Source organism: Eumetopias jubatus, unplaced genomic scaffold (assembly GCF_037043125.1).
Source record: "Eumetopias jubatus isolate StellerSeaLion01/CBP00866 unplaced genomic scaffold, mEumJub1_p1.0 scaffold_17, whole genome shotgun sequence".
NCBI classification, from domain to species: domain Eukaryota; kingdom Metazoa; phylum Chordata; class Mammalia; order Carnivora; family Otariidae; genus Eumetopias; species Eumetopias jubatus.
In genome coordinates, this window is record NW_028274823.1 from 67,163,981 (window position 1) to 67,182,941 (window position 18,961).

At 37.8% G+C, this 18,961-nt stretch overlaps 1 protein-coding gene across 1 annotated transcript in view; it reads left to right on the forward strand.

The window, feature by feature from the left end:
- Nucleotides 1-18,961, forward strand: part of ANK3 (ankyrin 3) — a 251,108-nt gene that overhangs the window by 7,002 nt on the left and 225,145 nt on the right. The window contains exons 2-5 of the mRNA XM_088019888.1: nt 9,146-9,247; nt 9,668-9,766; nt 9,977-10,075; nt 16,940-17,038. Of these exons, the coding sequence (XP_087876014.1) occupies nt 9,146-9,247; nt 9,668-9,766; nt 9,977-10,075; nt 16,940-17,038 (399 nt within the window). The remainder of the gene's footprint in view (nt 1-9,145; nt 9,248-9,667; nt 9,767-9,976; nt 10,076-16,939; nt 17,039-18,961) is intronic.

Genomic DNA, 18,961 nt, shown 5'->3' on the forward strand with positions numbered 1-18,961 from the left:
TGCTCCACAGGTGATCCCAGCAAGCATCGCAAAACTCAGGCACTTTGCCCAAGGTGAATTAGGCAACCAGAGTAATCTCAGACCCACTGAGCACCACTCCCTTTATCTTCTCTTCAAGTGCGGAAAAACCCCTAAGGCTGTCACAAGACTCTTAACCTTTCTTTGGTGAAATGGAGAGGTAGTAAGAAAGCAGACGTTTTTGGTTCCCAATTAAGTTGATGTAGGTTTTTGCTCCTCGAAGAATAGTGAGAGCATTGGACCATGCAAGGGATCGGCCTTTCTTCGTTCAGCATTTACTGGGATTCTGTTATGTAGGAGTCAGCCCTGAACAAGACAAGGACCTGCCCTAAAAGAGATTATCGTCCATCTTGATAGACAGCTGGTACCTGAGCAGAACAGACGAGTTCTGTAGGAGTCCCGAGTGGGGAATCGTGTGTAGTGTTTGTGGAGGAAGACTGCACAGGTGGGGTGACATTTGAGCTGGGTCTAGGATTGAGTTGCTGGATCTCTTGGTGGAGGCGGGGGAGTGAGGGCTGGTGGTCAGCATTACTGGCAAAGGGATGTGCCAGGAAAGTATGGGGACTGTTTAGAAATATTCAGCCTTTGAGGAATAAAAAGCTGTCTAGATTGCCTTCAAGATCAGTATTCGTGTTTTTAGTTCAGGCTGGAAGTGTTTGGGTCAGGTTTTATTTTTTTTTTAAAGGTATTTATTTATTTATTTGACAGAGAGAGACACAGCAAGTGAGGGAACACAAGCAGGGGGAGTGGGAGAGGGAGAAGCAGACTCCCCGCTGAGCAGAGAGCCCGACACGGGGCTCGATCCCAGGAGCCCGATGCGGGGCTCAATCCCAGGACCCCGGGATCATGACCTGAACCGAAGGCAGACGCTTAACGACTGAGCCACCCAGGCGCCCCTGGGTCAGGTTTTAAAGGGCCTCCCAGGCAATTGAATATTGTGGTTTAAAAGCAGAAGCATTTTTACAAATAAAGCGTGCCATCAAACATCAACAGATAAAGCAAATAACAATGTATCTACCTGGGGTGAAACTGCAGACAGGCACAAGGCAATCCTCTTAGGCGGCCTCGCTCTTGATCTCAGGATTTTTGACTGCCGGGGCTGCACAGAACCACTGGTGTAGAGGAGAGAGCTTGGGCTTTTCTCAAGCACTTCTGGCTTTCAATCCTGGCTGCTTACGTATTAGCTATGTGACCTTTGGCAAGCCACTTACTTTTTATGGAACTCAGTTTTTCACCTCTGTCCTGACTGAATTTTTAAGAAATAAACACTAAAAATGCATGTATAAAAATAATATACATAAAATGCTTAATGAAGTCTCTGACCTATAGTAGGCATTCGCTGAACTGCAGCCATTCGTCATGATTTCCTCAGAACCCCCAGTGACTCCTCAGTGAGCTCCTGAACAGTGTTCAGTACTTGTGCAATATTCAACTAGGGATAGTGTACGGACTACAACCTCCTAGAGGTTTTTAGAATGATCTGGGCATCACACAGCTAGGATCTGAACTGAGCAATTAGAGCAGGGTGAATGGGAAAAAAAAAGGTTAAGCATATTTCCAGCTGTAAGGAAAGCTAAGATGTTAGGATAATGACAAAACTAAGTCCTTTGAAGTGTATTTGTGAATTGGCACAAAAGTAAGGGATCTATAGAGGTAAAATGACATGAAAGCAAGAACCAGTTTCACGGGTCTGCATAAACACAGGGCACAGGAGACAAAGCCTAGAACATGCCCAAAGTACACAGTCTAAGAAGAGATCCCCTAATAAACTGGGCCCGGAAGGGTGTGGCTCCCAATATAAGGGTGGACAGGAAGTAAACCTAGAAACATAGAAAGTGTAGCAAAAACTCGCCTGTCTCAAATTGTCACCAGCTATAAGGAAAAAAAAAAAATCTTCCCTGAGATTTTGTAACCACAAGGAATCCCTCCTATCAATACCAGTTTGAGGTCTAAATTTATGTGTGTAGTCTTTTAAAACTAAAAACGCTCAAGGCAAGCATTTATTTTAAAAATAATCTTGGGTTGATAGTGCCTCTAGGCAACTGGAAGAAGCAATCATAAAGTCCTTTTACGAACATGGCATTGTTAACCCAGGCCTAAAAGAATTCCCAAAGATTGGGGCGCCTGGGTGGCTCAGTCGTTAAGCATCTGCCTTCAGCTCAGGTCATGATCCCAGTGTCCTGGGATTGAGCGCTGCATCGGGCTCCCTGCTCGGCGGGAAGCCTGCTTCTCCCTCTCCCACTCCCGCTGCTTGTGTTCCTGCTCTCGCTATCTCTCTCTGTGAAGTAAATAGATAAAAAATCTTTAAAAAAAAAAAAAGAATTCCCAAAGATTAATTTCTAAGGAATATGAAATCATGATCAATAATCACAAACCACAGAAAGTGTAAACTGGTACAATCACTTTGAAAAACAATTTGCCTTTAACTAGTAAAGTTGAGTTAGCACACACCAAATGACACAGCATTTATGATTCTAGGTATATACCTTAAAAATCCTTGCCTGTGTGCACCGGGGCTGGTGCCAGAATGTTCACGGCAGCCCTGTTCATAGAAGACCCAAACTGTAAACAACTCAAACATTCATCAGCTCCACAGTGGATAAATAGATTGTGTTACAATCACATAATGGAATCTTCTGCAGCCGCCGTAATACATGGACTACAGTTACACATGTCAACATGGATGATTCTAAGAAATGCAATAGTGCACAAAGGAAGCATGTCACAGAAGGATCCATAATGTAGGATTCCTCTTATAGAGAATGCAAAGATAGCCAACTACATAATATTTAGGTTAGAGAGGTTTACATAGATGTTAGAACTATGAGGAAAGATGTGAGAATGATTAACTAGAACAGAGGATGCCTTTGGAGAGCTGGTCAGGGAAGTCTGGAGCTGCTTATAAATTTCATTCTTAGCTCACTGGGCATGCTGGCGTTTCTTTATTTTTCTCTAACCTGTTCATATATGTTTCATACATTCTTTTGTATGTATGATACACATTATAAGCACTTTTTTAAAAAATTGTTATTTTTAGAGAGAGAAAGAGAGTGGGGGGGCAGAGGGAGAGAGAGAATCTCAAGCAGACTGCCTGCTGCGTGGACCCCACTCAGGGCTCCATCTCACGACCCTGAGATCATGACCTGAGCTGAAATCAAGAGTCAGACGTTTGACTGAGCCCCCCAGGTGCCCTGATAAGTACTTTTTTAAGGGAAGATAAAAACTATAAAAGCCTCTGGAGACAGAATATTTGATAGGAAGCATATATATAATTTCTGGAAGAGAGTTTGAGGGAAAGAATAAAAAACAATCAAGGACTCACATCTCTCATTTCTCTCTCTCTCTCTCTCTCTCTCTCTCTCACACACACACACACACACACACACACACGATCTCTAGCTGTGTATGGTGATCAATGTTAACTAGACTTACTGTGGTGATCACTTTATAATATATACAAATATCAAGTCATTACACTGTATACCTGAAACTAATATGATATTATATGTCAATTATACCGCAGTTAAAAGGTTCACACCAAAGTTGTATACCTGAGTGGCTAGGAAATTTGAGGACCTTCAAATAAAAATAAGAAAATCAGAGGAATTTGATTCACGTCTCTGACATTAATACCTAGTTGCAGTGGCAAATGAATTATAGGTTCTCAGTAATGTTTGTTGTACGTGGAAGTACTTACATAGTTAATTTAATGGGTGGATGGCCTGATGGATGGATAGAAGATGAATGAATGAATGAACCAAGAGTTGCTAAGCATAAACGATGGAGCAAGCACTTATTAACCCCCCCTTTTTTTTTTGAGAGAGGGAAAGAGTCTGCACATGCGTGCTTGAGTGGGTGGGGGGGCAGAGAGAGAGGGAGAAAGAATCTTAAGCAGGCTCCATCCTCAGCATGGACATGATGTGGGGCTCGATCTCATGACCTGAGCAGAGATCAAGAGTCGGACATCCAACTAACTGAGCCAGCCAGGTGCCTTAAACCCTTTCTTAAAGTAGTGATTAACAGCCTAGACTCTGGAGTCAGATTGTCTGAGTTTACATTTCTGCCATTCATAAGCTGTGTGTCCCTGGGAAAATCAGGCATCCTTTCTATAGCTCAATTTCCTCACCTGTAAAATGGAGCTAGTAGTAGTACTTTATTTGTATTAGTTGCCTAGGGCCACCATGGCACCACAAACTTGGTGACTTACAACAAGAGAAACTAATTCACTCACAGTTCTGGAGGCCAGAAGTCCAAAATCAAGGTGTCCACAGGGCCCTACTTCCTCCAAAGGCTCTGGTGTATTCTTCTTCCTTGCCTCTTCCAGCTTCTGGTGGCTCCTGGCATTGTTTATCTTATTGTCAACTTAACTCCAGCCTCTTCCTGCATCTTTACATGTTCTCTATTATGTATCTGTGTGTCTTTTTTTTTTTTTTTTGAGGTACAGTTTACATATCACATTGTATTGGTTTGAGGTGTACAACATAATGACTTTATATTTATGTATCTTCTCTTCTTCTTCCAAAGACATCAGTCATTTTATTTAGGGCACATTTGAATCCAGTCTGACCTCGTCTTAACTAATTTTATCTGCAAAGATCTTGTGTCCAAATAATGTTATGTTCTCAGGTTGCAGGTGGACTTGAATTTTGGGGAGATACTATTCAATTCACTATACTACTTCATGGAAATATTACAAGGACTAAGTTTATTATAAGGATTCATGCAATTAATACATAGTATATTAAGTGACTAATATAATGAAGTTATTACAAGTACTTATAATAGTGTCTAGCATATAGTCAGAGGTATGAAATATTAGTTTACTACTGAGGTTGGCACTTGGGAAATGCTTATTCATTCCAATCACTGCTTTCTGCTGAAAAATATCAATATTCCAGTATTGGTAGGAATGCTGAGTTATTAGGTTAATTCATAATAATGCTTGACTCTGTCCTTGCAGGTATTTCCTTGAAAAACACACGTGGTTCATATTTCTTTCCTGTCTAGTAAAATGACTAAGTAGATAAGACATGAAATGGTGATGAAAGATAATTATCATTTTTCCAGATTCTTCCTTCAGACTTTGATCATCTAGGGGGAAAAATGCTGACCAATGTGCTTATATTCATTTTATGCCAACTGACTCCTTAGGGGTGACCTCCTCTGTAGGACTTTTCATGTGGCAGAGCTCAGTTTCTCATGAGACCTGATTTCCTTCCATAGTGCTGTGTCTAAAACTGGCCTTAAGAGGCATTGTTATGACAGAACATTGAAGATGAAAAAGCAGGCTGTAGCCTGTGGTAAGCGTAACTCCTAAGTTTCTAATGAAATAATAGCTAAGAGGTACAGTACACTGATATTGAGCCAAATACAAAATCTTACATATATTTTAGCATTAAGGAAAAAAGGACATTGTATAGGTACTGTAGACAGAATTTGAAAATAAAATAGCGAAGAATCCATTATTTACCCTGCCACCTAAGCAACATGATTTGGAATAGTTTAAGAGTGAGGTGAAAGCAAGCGAGTCTTCATTTGTGCTGTTCTGTTGCATTCACCACCGTGCACCCAGGTGTCGGCATGACCAGCGCACTGTCAGTATTCAGCGGATATTCGTGGAAGGAAGATGTGGCTGCATTGCTTGCAGGTGGTTGAGAATAAATGGAGGATCTTGGTTCTTTTTCTGTAGCCATGAATAACTTCACTTCCTAAGTCGTCATATTTCTTCAAGGCAGATTTCATTTTCCTCCTCTTGCTTTTTCTTTGTATTTTCCTCCCTCTTCCTCCCCCCATACTCTTTCTTTGAAGTATACAGTGGCTGATTGTTATGTATTCGTGTGTTCAGCATGCCTGTATGTAATAGAAGGCTGAGAAAAGTGAAGAAAAAAAATTGTGTCTTTCCTCTTCTTCTTAAAGTTCTCAGGTGATAAACTAGCTACCTCAGAGAATTATCTGGTACCAGGGTCGCTGGGTGAAATAGATACAGTGAAAGTATCTGCCAGAAACCCTTTATCGTTAGAGTAGGTGTTCTTTTTTTTAAGATTTTATTTATTTATTTGTCAGAAAGATAGAGAGAGCACAAGCAGGGGCAGCAGCAGACAGAGGGAGAAGCAGGCTCCCCACTGAATAGGGAGCCTGATGCGGGACTCGATCCCTGGACCCTGGGACTGTGACCCGAGCCGAAGGCAGATGTTTAACCAACTGAGCCACCCCAGCATCCCTAGAGTAGGTATTATTAAACAGGAATCCATGAGAAGACTTGGCAGTCCTGAACCACATGAAATGAGTGTGCAAATTATGTGTGTACATGCAGATTTGATGTGTATATGCAGATTTGGTGTATGGATGCATACATGTGCAATTGTTGGAGGAAAAGAATTTATTCATAACTTTTGTTAATCTCAAGAGAATCTGAACTCCAAATAGGTAGAGAACCACTGAATTAGAAAATTTGGTTTATATTGTTTGTATTTGGCATTGCTGTAGAGAGTCTGGTAGGAAAATTCTGAGAGGTAAATGGATGGTATATACAATTGCCAAACTTTTCAGATGTGGGATCAATGCAGAGGCTTACCTTGAATCATGATACCTCTTTTTGAACTTCTTTAGCGGCTGTTTTTATGCACTCTAAGTCAGAACTGGGGATGCTTTACTCACCGTTGTTATCTCTGGCAGTTGAAATATCCAGGCAGACTGATGTCATTTGTTCCCAGAACAGCATCAGGGCCCTTCTGGGCAAATTCACTGATAAGTCATTAAGCAGGCACAAAGAAGATGATGTTTTATGGTACAATGAGCCATCCTTGCATAGCGAATTTGTTTCTAACTGAACTTTAAACCAGACAAGAAAACCCTAACCATCTCAAAGTAGTGAGCCTCTTTAAAAATCGTATTTTATTTTTCTTGAAATTCCTGGAAACTTTGGTTTGTCCATTGTCTATTTGAAGCTCTGATTAAATGATTTGCATGCTTGATTCAAATCCCAGTTTTATTTTGGCCATAGCTGCGTGTGTTCCCAGGTACCTGACTCAGTGGCTTCGTTTATCATCTCTGGCGGTCAGCTTGGTATTCTAGCAGGTTCTCCATTGAAATAGTTGCTGTTGTTGTGAAGACTTCCTGTAGTGTTGCAGGCAGTATTTTAATTAATACAGTTACTTCCACAGAATTTACTTATTTATTGGTTCATTCATTCACAAAGACATTTATAGGCACCTGCTATGGGCCAGGATGCTTCTGATTGCAGGGGAAACAGAAAGATGAATGTTATACTATAGTCACTGGCTTGTGGTAGGTCAAGGCATGTGGTAACTCAGGCCAAAGATTTAAGCCTATGGAAGCCTACAATCTGTAAATAAATTGGTTTACTCTTTATTCAGAGCAGTGATGCTCAGCTGGGGAAGTCCCTCCCTCCCCAGCTGCCAAGGGAAATTTGGCAATTCAGGATACATATTTACTTGTCATAAATAGGGAATAGTTGGTAAAGGCCAGGAATGCTAGTAGACATCAACACCGAGCAGGACTATCTCCCACATCAAAGAATTACCTGGATCCAAATGCCAGTAGGGGCACCTGGTTGGCTCGGTCTGTGGAGCATGTGTCTCTTGATCTCTGGGTTGTGGGTTTGAGCCCCATGTTGTGTGTAGAGATTACTTAAAATAAAATAAAATCTTAAAAACAAATGCCAGTGGTGCTGAGATTGGGAAGGCCTGATTTAGAGGAAAAGGGATAGTCCCTCAGAGAGGCATACTGCTATACATGAGAAAGGTGGACACTACAGAGAAGGAGGCCTCTCCTTCGAGGACCTGAGCAAGTCAAATCTTAACTAAATTGACCCCCACCAGAACCAAAGACCCTCCTGAGAGATGGGATTTCCTTCAGCTCAATTACATTTCCAGGGATGAATTAGCATTCCTCAAAGATTGGCATCTTGTCTGCTTTCCAGTTGCCTGCCCCTTGATCTGCCTCTGCTTATTCTCAAGGGGCTTACAATTTAGGGAGGAAGAAGGACAGGTAAACCCAAAACTATAAGGCTGTGTGAGAAATACCAAGAGGGCTTAATGACATTAATGCTGTGGGAGCACTGAGTAATTCATCTCTGCCTGGGAGGTCTGGGAAGGCTTTCCAGTTGAGGTGGCCTGTGAACGGGGGCTTTGAAGGGATTCGCCAAATGGCTGAAAGAAGACAATCTCCTCTGTTATTTAAGCCACACCCTGCATGATTGCATTGATAACCAGCGGGGAGATGGTTTTGCCTCCCCTTTCAGGAAAACCTGCTTCTGTGGTGTCCTACACGGATCAGGACTTCTTTCCAAATTGTGCAGATCCAACTTTGAAGTCTTTCCTTTCTGTTAAAGATTTCACTAGTAGGTGGTTTCAACCCCGCAATGGGAGATACTAGAGTTTAGCAGAAAGGCAGAGTTGTAAGTTTTTGGTGAATGAATTACAGATTTGGTGTTTGTTGTTTTTAAATTTATATGTATTTATTTATTTGCTCCTGCTAATGCTCCTAATAGAGTTTTCTCAGGTGGTGACCTTAGCTTGCTTGAAAATATATGGAAAGTATGCTTCACAGTTTGGGTAGACATTTATAAATGCTTTTCAAATACATTCTGTGTTCCAACATATGGCTATGGGCTGTAGGAAAATCCAAGAGAACATCCTCCAAATTCCTGTTAAACTAGTATAACAACATTAAATGTATTTGTGAAGCTATGAATTGAAAAATTGTTTATAATAGTTAAATATGAAAGAATGGAATAGATGTGAAGTTTCTGACAAAATAGTGAGATTTTCATAATGAGACCACCAGGAAATTAATGGGATTGGTCTTTACTCTCCAGGAATCATATGTTGATTTAAGGTACCTACATGGTATGGGAAATTTTCTCTTTCAGTTCAGGATCAGTTATGACATCACACAAGGGGTAATTTTGTATACTTGAAACTAACTTTTCAAGAATTTGTCCTTTTCCTGGTGACTTTACAAAGACCTTTAAGAGTATTTTCATGTTAGAAATATAATAGTTCAATTTAAAAATCTTTCTTTTTAGTTTGGACTATAAGCTGAGTAGTTCTAACATGTCTGTGAGTTTCATTTTTCATCAAAATATCCTTCTTTTTTATTTTAGTCTGATGCCAATGCAAGTTACTTAAGAGCAGCTCGAGCCGGACACCTAGAAAAGGCCCTTGACTACATAAAAAATGGGGTTGACATCAACATTTGCAATCAGGTTAGTTGTGGTTATTGTTGCTGTTTAATTTTTGACTTAAAATTTTAAACATCCAGACTATAAACTCCTTGGATCTTTCATTAGTTATTACCAAGACTTTCTCCCTTTTTTGCCAGTTTGGGTGGTTTTGCTTTTTGTTGTTTGTTTGTTTGTTTTCATATTTTCAAATGACTCTGCTTTGTTAAAAGAGCATTCAGAAATGTAGGTAGGCGTCCTTTAATAATTCCTAAAATTTAGTAAATAATGATACCAGAACAACCCACCTAATTTTTAAGTACCTTTATTCCTAATTCAAGTTTCAGCACTGCACACATACAAGTAATTGTTGGTGGGATATGATCTTCAGAGCTCTAAGTAGACTAAAGTTTGCTGCTGTATTCTCAACCTGCTGAGTAAAGCTTTCTCTTCACTCTTAATCAGAATGGGTTGAACGCTCTCCATCTTGCTTCCAAAGAAGGCCATGTAGAAGTTGTTTCTGAACTGCTACAGAGAGAAGCCAATGTGGATGCAGCTACGAAGGTCAGTATCCCACATTTAATGCTTTTTATGTCACTTCACAAATTCAGTGAGGATTCAGCCCTTGATAAGAATCAGAGCAAACTTCTCATGAGATACTTGTCAACCATGTTCTCTTTGGGAAACTTATAAACATGGAGGGATTCCATATTTTATAAAATGTTGAAATAGAGAAATAAAGAGGGTGAGTTGATGTATCTTTTCATTTTACAGAAAGGAAACACAGCCTTGCATATAGCATCTTTGGCTGGGCAAGCGGAGGTGGTAAAAGTCTTAGTTACAAATGGAGCCAATGTCAATGCACAATCTCAGGTAAACCTACAACTCTATTGCAAATAAGTGTTGTTATAATTTATAGATGTTCTTTGGGCCAAGTTCTGTATCCTCTAAGAATACAATTCAGTGAATAGTTAAATTGTCACAAATTATTTAAATTCATATATATCCTCTTTACATGTGAGAGAGATTTTTTAAAGTCATCCATCTATGAAACTGGACTAGTAGTCATAGACACAAATGTTTAGGGAATATCTGTAATGCAGAGTCTTACACTATTGTAGGATGCTAGCTCAGGTCTACTCTCAGTACCTCAGTAGTCTCAGTACAAAGGAAAGGAGAATTCTATAAATGAGGAAATGCTCTTAAAAGTTCATTATATTTCAGTGCTTTATCTAGTTGAAAAAAAGGAAGATACTGCTTAATTCCTGTTTAGTCACTAACTAAGGCCTCATTGTTATTCCCTGAAACAGATTAAAAGAAAAAAAATAATAAACTTTAGAATTCCCCAAACTAAAATTTCTAGATTCTTTGTTTTGGATATAAGCTAATGATTCATTCAGTAGGACCTCCTATGTGCTCTGAGTCTTGCGTGAGGTTCTAATTAGATTATCATTTGGTAGACTTTCAGTCTAAAAGAATTTACTTTAAAATAGGTTTAAAAATCGTCCTTATAATCTGAATTTTTCATTATTTCAGTCTCCACAGAAATGAGATTATATAGGAAAGCAAACATCATCATAACACAGAAATATCTGCTAAGAACCTGACCATTTTTAAAACTGGTCCTTACTCAAGTGTTCCTTCTCATTGGATGGCTTCATGTACTCCTGTTTGTCCGACTGTACCCCAGGCGGTTGGATACTGAACAAATTGATTACAGAACAAAACCGCAAGTTTTGCAAAAGACACAGGATGGCATGAAGTTAGGGGGATGGTGTTGGAGAACCTGGGTGCACAACTAAACTGTGGGTTGTGGTTTTCTAGCAATGTGTGAAGAATTAGGATGATTTCCTGATAAGTGTTTCAAATGAGAATGATTTGAAAATCAAAAGATTTAATGACCAGAAAAAAAAAAAATAATAACCTAGGTGAGGTCTTTGGTTTGCAAATCCATTTGCAAAAAGGCTGTCTTTTTACTTAGGCTGTGAAAATAAAAAGTGAAGGACATCAAGCTATCATATAATTTTGTTGGAAAAGTTTTACTTTTCCTCCACAGAAATCCTATTTGGTTTAGTCTTTGTTCATTGTGAGAACTCATACATGAATTTCAGTTATAACCAGTATTTTGTTAATTCCTAAACTTGCTTTTACAGGTGCTAGTTTTGTCTTTTAGAATAAAGTCTCAATCTCACTTTTTTCATTATTTACTATGGTCTTTTGATTTCCATTTTTTTTAAGATTTTATTTATTTATTTGAGAGAGAGAATGAGAGAGCACATGGTGGGGAGGGGTCAGAGGGAGAAGCAGACTCCCTGCTGAGCAGGGAGCCTGATGCGGGACTCAATCCCGGGACTCCAGGATCATGACCTGAGCCGAGGGCTGTCGCTTAACCAACTGAGCCACCCAGGCACCCTTGATTTCCATTTTTAAGTGTACTGGATTTCCCCAGCCATCTTCAGTACTGGTTATCTTTGGCTAACAGGAGCCTCCTATATTTTATGGGTCCATGGAATTGGGGCGACTTCCTCCATGGTTACTACGGCCATAGTAACATGGTGCTGATGCTGTTAAATATCAGTGTCATGGGGAAGCAACTGCACAGCGCTTCCAAACGTGTGATTTCTTGTATGTCTGATCTGATTCTTTTCTAGTTCCTTGTGGTTGGACCTTTGATACGTGGTCCACTTATGCTGATTCCCTAGGAGGGTTTACTTGTAGTAATAATGCTTTTCCAGAAGGGAATGATATAAAATTGAATATTGACAAGTATAGCCCACTGAGAGAGATACAGACCAGCTGACTATAAGCAAAGCGTCATGCTTTTCAAACATCTTTTTACTGGAAAATAACTAGTGTTAAGCTCTGAGAGAGTGGGAGAACTCTTTAATCCATTTTCATTTCCTTTATCCCCCCAAGGGCGAAGAAATAAACTTCCTTCTTTTAAACATTTCACACATTCTTGACCGATGTTTAGAGCAGCCATAATTTTAAACCTCCTTAACGATGTTGGAGAGAATCTGCAATTGAAATCAAATCCTGACCCAATTTGATTTCAATTTATACACATTCCCTAGCGATGATGAAGTGACGGAGAAGAACATGGGCTGCAGAATTCCCTGTTCCTTGCAGCTGTGCTTGGCATGCCCTGCCCCGACAGTTCACAGTGAAGCAGGCCCCCTTCATCTGGACACCTGCTGCCCTGTGCCTCTGAGCCGCATCATTCCTTGGACAGAATAAGTAATAAGATGGCCATGCAGCACAATGGGGTTTCCATGATAACTCCTGGTAGCAGCTTTTCAATAGGAACTCTTACAAAGAACGACAAGCAATAATGCCATGAGATTAGATTCCATTTATGTGTCAGCACATAAAGCATCACAGGAGTATTAATATTCAAGAAAGACAGCATCCCTGTCTGAGTGAGGTTTTAACCAAATAGGTAATATGTAATAGCCAACAAGAACTAGTGCCAAGAGAGTCCCCCACTTTCCTTATATATAAAAATTCTCCTTATCTTGAAAATAAAAATGAAATTGGACAATATCAAGTTCTGATCCTATAAACTGAGGGTCTGTAAGCTAAGAATTTTTAGATGTTACTTTAAATTAATTGTTGTCATTGCCTTGATCTTATATCTTAATATGTTAGTTAACTCTTTTTTATATTACTTAACATTCCAGAAATGATTAGGCCTACCCTGAGAAAGAAATTGGGTTGGATAGTTAAATTGTGATTATGAAGAACTCTACAATGATTAAGTCCTTCATACTTTGTACTAAATATGGCAACAAGGATTACTAGTGTTTGCAATTGGAAAATCTCAAACTGCCACATCAAATGACAGCCCTCACTCTTTTCTCCTTCTCTGTCTTTATTCTGTAATATAAGGCACAAACTGTGTTTATCAAGAAGCAAAGTCTGTTTCAAATAATATTTTACCATAACTATCAAAATATTCTAAATTTTCATAGTAGTATTAACAATGAGAAGACCCTGTGAGGTTTTTTCGGGGGGGGGCTGTTTTTTAAAATTTTTATATTATGTTTATTTAAACTCTGAATAGGTAATACATTCACATGGTTCTACCATCAAAGGGCATGAAAGACAAAGTTGGAGGTCCTCCTCCCATCTCTGACTCCCATCTGCCCAGTCCCCACCCATCTCCGTCCAGGGTGAAACAGGTACTGGGTTTCTGTGGATTCTTTTCAGAAAGGATAAGACCCTTTGATCAAAGCAGTGCCTCCTTGGTCTTTTTCTGTTTTTAAATGTTTCCTTTGGTGGGGAGGTCAGGTCTTGATGAAGTCAGAAGATAGGAATGATAGAGCCTCTCTGTCCTTTGACCTTATAGCACACCTGTAATCTAACCCACATTCACAAAAATCAGTATCAGATGTAAATCAGTGTAAATCTGTCGCTCTGCCCTGAACATTTAAATTCATAGGAGCACTTCATGACGTACACAGGCTGACTCTAGGAACCTAGGATGGATAAGAAAAGTTCATGGATGAAATGTCAACCCTTACTTAAATGGAATAACAGCAGCACTTTCTTCTTTATTTTATTTGGGTGGATATTAGGCAGCATGCTTCAGTATGATCAATAAATTTGTAGGTCTGCATATTTGCATGCTTTTGATAACACCACAATAAGTGTTCCAAGCAAAAGGTCTTGAAGATTAATGGATAAAATCATACTTTCTCAATCTTGAGCTGTTCTGCCCTTTGAAAATTGAGTCTGTTGTTGCTACAGAAAGGAAAAATGTAAATTGGGCACCCATATGTTCCATTTTGGCCAGCTCTTTGTTTTGGAAATTTCCTAAGTTAGGAAATTAATTAAAAAAAAAACAGTGGTATGCTTACTTCTCTTAAGAGAAAAATAACATTCTTTCTGAAATTGGACCATTCTCCCTCTGACCTTCTTCCCTCTCGTGCTCTCTATCTCTCATTCTCTCTCTCTCTCAGATAAATAAATAAAATCTTTAAAAAAAATGTTCTGGAATTAGATAGTGGAGATGGTTGCCCAAGTTTGTGAATATACTACAACACACTAGATTGTACACTTTAAATGGGTGAGTTTTATGGTATGTGAATTATACTATCAATAAAAATTTATAAAAATAAAAAGTATGAAAGAATGTGACCATTCCAAAACTGACCAGCTTTCGGGCAATGCAATAGAATGGCAGCACTCAAAAAAAAAAAAGAGGAGAAGCGATTGTGGAAAACAGTGAATTACAGGGCTCAATCTGGTTGTGATCCTTATCTACATATTATTTTTGAGTAATTCCAGTTCCACAGTTCACTCTCTGCTGTTGTGAAAAGAGCGTATGGAATGATCTAGAAGTTGTGATTCTTAAGAATCACTCTTTGGAAACGCCGGGTCTGTAAAAACAGCATCTTTTAAACCTCAGTACCTGGTCTTGGATTATCTTCCTGGGTCATGAAAGGTTTGGTTCTGGAAGATAAACTCAAGGACAGTCTGCATACATCGGGCCAGAAGCCAGATACTTATAGATAGACCAGTGTTCCTTAGGTAATCATGAACTACAGCAAAACCCTGCCCTGAAGCTGAGAAAATAACATCCATTTCCAAATTTTTTCTTAAGAGCTTTACTCCTAAAATCTGAATCTTCCATCTAGAAATTTCAGCTGATGAAGAAAAACATACCTAGTAGTTCACTGAGCTATCACAAAAATCCACCCTGGTTTTTATCTTTCTCTTCTTCCTTAATATTTTCAATAGTTTTTTTTTCTTTTGTTTTGGTTTTTAAAGGATATTTAACTCAACCAAGGATAAAATGATCTTCCATTTTCGTCAAATTAAGGAAACAAAAAAAAAAAAATAGCAATATAAGGGTAATCCTAAACTACCTGTCAGTTTCCCTCATAGGTCTGGGCAGAGTGACAAAAGATGAAACACTCCAGGCACATACACACAAACATGCACACACACACACGTATACACACACATTGTGTTGTAGTTATTCCATGTTCCATGTTTGATGTTGATAAAACCTTTCATGATCGAACAGAGTAACAATGAACTTCAGTGATGTCGGTAGGTAGATTATTTAAAGGGAAGAAGCTCGAATGCTGTGTCATATTCTACTGCTTCTAATTTCATGTCTCCAATTTGGAGCTTGGCAACTGGATAACCTAGCTTTTTAGAATTATGTGTAAAATAGAATAAGTAGAATAGAGGAACTCTCTGATCAATAAGAATGGTAGATTTGAAAAAAAAAAAAAAAGAATGGTAGATTTGTTATGTGACATCACTTTTATCAGCTCAAGGATCTTTTTAACTTACTTTTTTAAAATTCTCAGCTAAAAGCCAAAAAAGTGATGTCACCAGAGCCTGAATTATAGATAAGTAAGGTAATCATATAGTAAATGGTATTTATAATGATAAACCTAAACCTTTTGAATCACAAAAGTTTGAGTAATAGTTGGTACGTTTTATTTAGAATATATTTACTTTTATTCTTTCCAATTGTATAATGTATACAATAAAATTTCCAGAACATTCAGTCAAATAGAACTGTATTCTGAAAAATTTATTCAAAGAAAATTTGCTATAATTTGAAAACTATGTCTTGATATATGTTTTGCAATAAGATTTTAAAATATTACATAGACAACATATGAAAATATTTCATAGATGTGAAATAAATTGTTCTAGAGAACAATCACACATATGCAACATATTTTTTTAAAAGATTTTATTTATTTATTTGACACAGAGAGACACAGCGAGAGAAGGAACACAAGCAGGGGGAGTGGGAGAGGGAGAAGCAGGCTTCCCGTGGAGCAGGGAGCCCAGTGCAGAGCTCGATCCCAGGACCCTGGGATCATGACTTGAGCCTAAAGCAGATGTTTAATGGACTGAGCCACCCAGACACCTAAGCAACATATTTGAATAAAAAGCTTAAGATGCAATGTACACATTCATGTACTTGAATCCAGGTTCTTTGGCAGTTGGCCACATTTCAGACAAACATAAATACATACCTATAGAGAGTGTGTGTGTACATATATGTACATATGAATGCGTGTGTGTGTATTCTGAACATGAAAATACCATATCTTTGCAGAAAAAAATGCAAGGCAGGCAACTTACAAACTATCAATTACTAATTGAATTCTGTTTTGAAATTGAAGTATATACCCTTTTGCATATTGGTGTTCTTTCCTTTGCTCCAAGTCACCTCACCTGTGTTGAGTTTGAAGCTCTTTGAAATTAATATAAATTCCTTCCAAATTAGGAAATATGTCAGACTCTTAATTTTATGTGAAAGTATTAAACCTTTTATTTAAAGTAGGTAATTATTGGTGTGGAGGAAAAAAACTCATTGGGACAATGACCAAATGTATTTTTCTTCATATCCTCATATCATCTAGGAAAATTCTTTACTCCTGGTAGGTGCTCAGTAAGAGGCTGATGATTAAACAAATGTACTTATTTATCTAAAGTGGATAGGTGTGAATTATACACTATTAACTATGAACTACACTCAAGTTATAAACTATGAACTATAATTTTGAAATATACTTATAAATTCTGGTTAAACTATCATGCTTAGGCTTTTTAATAAATATGAATATCTGCATTAAAGTATCATTAAAATTATTATACACAAGCATTTTCTGGAACATATAATATCAGTACCATGGAAAACTAGATTGACCCTGTAATAAAGCCACAGACAAACATAGAAACATTTCATTTCTTCTTTTGCAGAATGGTTTCACGCCATTGTATATGGCAGCCCAGGAAAACCACCTGGAAGTTGTCAAGTTTCTTCTTGACAATGGTGCAAGCCAGAGCCTAGCCACAGAGGTAAGACATGTTGGTTCTTTCTGTGGGTAAGTTCACATGGGTGCAGGACATTTTGTAAGCCTGGAGTTAATAGCATGGAGAATCTGTCCCACTAGAGTTTTAGTTACAGTCATATATTAACGTGAGGCTTCTTCAATGTTTATGAAATACACTAGAAAGTCTATTTTCAATTTTTAAAGACTCTTCCATTGCACAGATACCCTTTCTGCTCTAAAATGCCTGGCTCTACCTTTTAATTGAGCTATTTGTTTAATATCTACATATTTGCTTTAGAACACTATTCCGTTTCTTATAATTTTGCGTCAAAGGCAACCGCTGTTTTTGAAACATGTTTGTAGTACGACAAGTTTGAAATCTGTTTTTTCCAAATATAAGTTAGCATAATTATAATGATTTAATTCACATTTTTCAACAAAACTATTATATGTTTTTAAGTGTTACATAAACATGGTAGTGAAGAAATTTTTGCAGTCTTGAATAGAAGAGTTGTTTTAAAATAAAAAGTTACTTAAGTCATTGGGACTGTCCTAACGTAATACAGTTTATTTTTTAAACTAAACTGGGTGGAAGATTGTGCTCCCTTGTGAAGTGTATCATTAGAACTATATTGCTAATATTAAAAGATCAACATTTGAGTATTCTCTATTTTTAACAAAATAATGAAAACAGATGCAGGATTATCCCTGTCATAATACTGCTCTTCTTAAATTCTGACTTGTTTTCCAAATGGCACAAGAAAGATCGTGATAGAGGAATTGCATATAACCTCACCCAGCTTTTGAGATCATGCCTTTTGGGGAAACCACTAAATAAATGAAGAGGCAGTTTGCACAAAAAGAAATACAAATGACCATAAATGTATGAAAATATCACATCCTCACTCATAGTCAAAGAAATATTAATTTATTAATCAGTTAAAAATGAGATCCAGTCTTTTGTCCTGGAGATGAGGAAAAGAATTTAAAGAGTAGAAGAAATGGGAGCTTTCCTACAGTGTTAGTAGAGTTGATCATTGTTTGTAACACTTTTGCAGAACATTTAACAGTAACTGTCAAAAGTTAGTGTTTATGTACCTTTTTACTTAGCAATTCTGTTTCTTCTAAGAATTTACATTACAGATATATTAGAGGGGGATACAAAAACAGTATAGGAGAAATTCATCAACAGAATTAATATGAACAATTTTTTAAGAACTGGAACGAACCTAAATATGCACCAGTAAGAAACCTGTTTAATAATATTTCGATACTCACACAATAAAATGCTATTCAGCATTGTCAAAAATGAGGCAAGACTAAAGATGCTGTTAGAAGAAAATATCCATATTTTTCTCAGTGGTTTATTCTGAGCAGTGGAAGGGAGATTTACTTTTCACTTTATACCCTTCCATACTGTTGAAGATTTTAATCATGAGAATATACTGTTTTTGTGAAAATATTCTTAAGGGTAGGTTAAGAAGTAACTACTCGTCGATAAGAAAAGAACACACATTTGGTAGGCATAGAGCAGTGCTTACTTGTTGGATAAGAGAAAAATCCATTCCCATTTTTCAACGGAAATATTAAATAATATAAATATCCCAATGAAAGTGATTTCATAGTACTTTCTTGGCCTGTGAAGGAGAAGGTAGTCTTTTTAGACTGATGTACAGATCACTAAGTATCTCTCCTTTAGAAGCAAATAAGTCCAACTTACTGCTACGTCCTTGGCCTGATTGTGGTTTTTAAAACCTTTTCTGTATTAACTATGTACTGTATATCCTATCTTTTCCATATATATATATATATTCCTTCTTTTAGTAATTAAGATTCTGAAGCATTAGGTTAAAGTATTTGTTTATTTACCTCACAAATAATTATTAAGCACCCATTATGTGCCAGATACTCCACAAGGCATGGAGGTTCTCATGGAGCTTCTGTCATG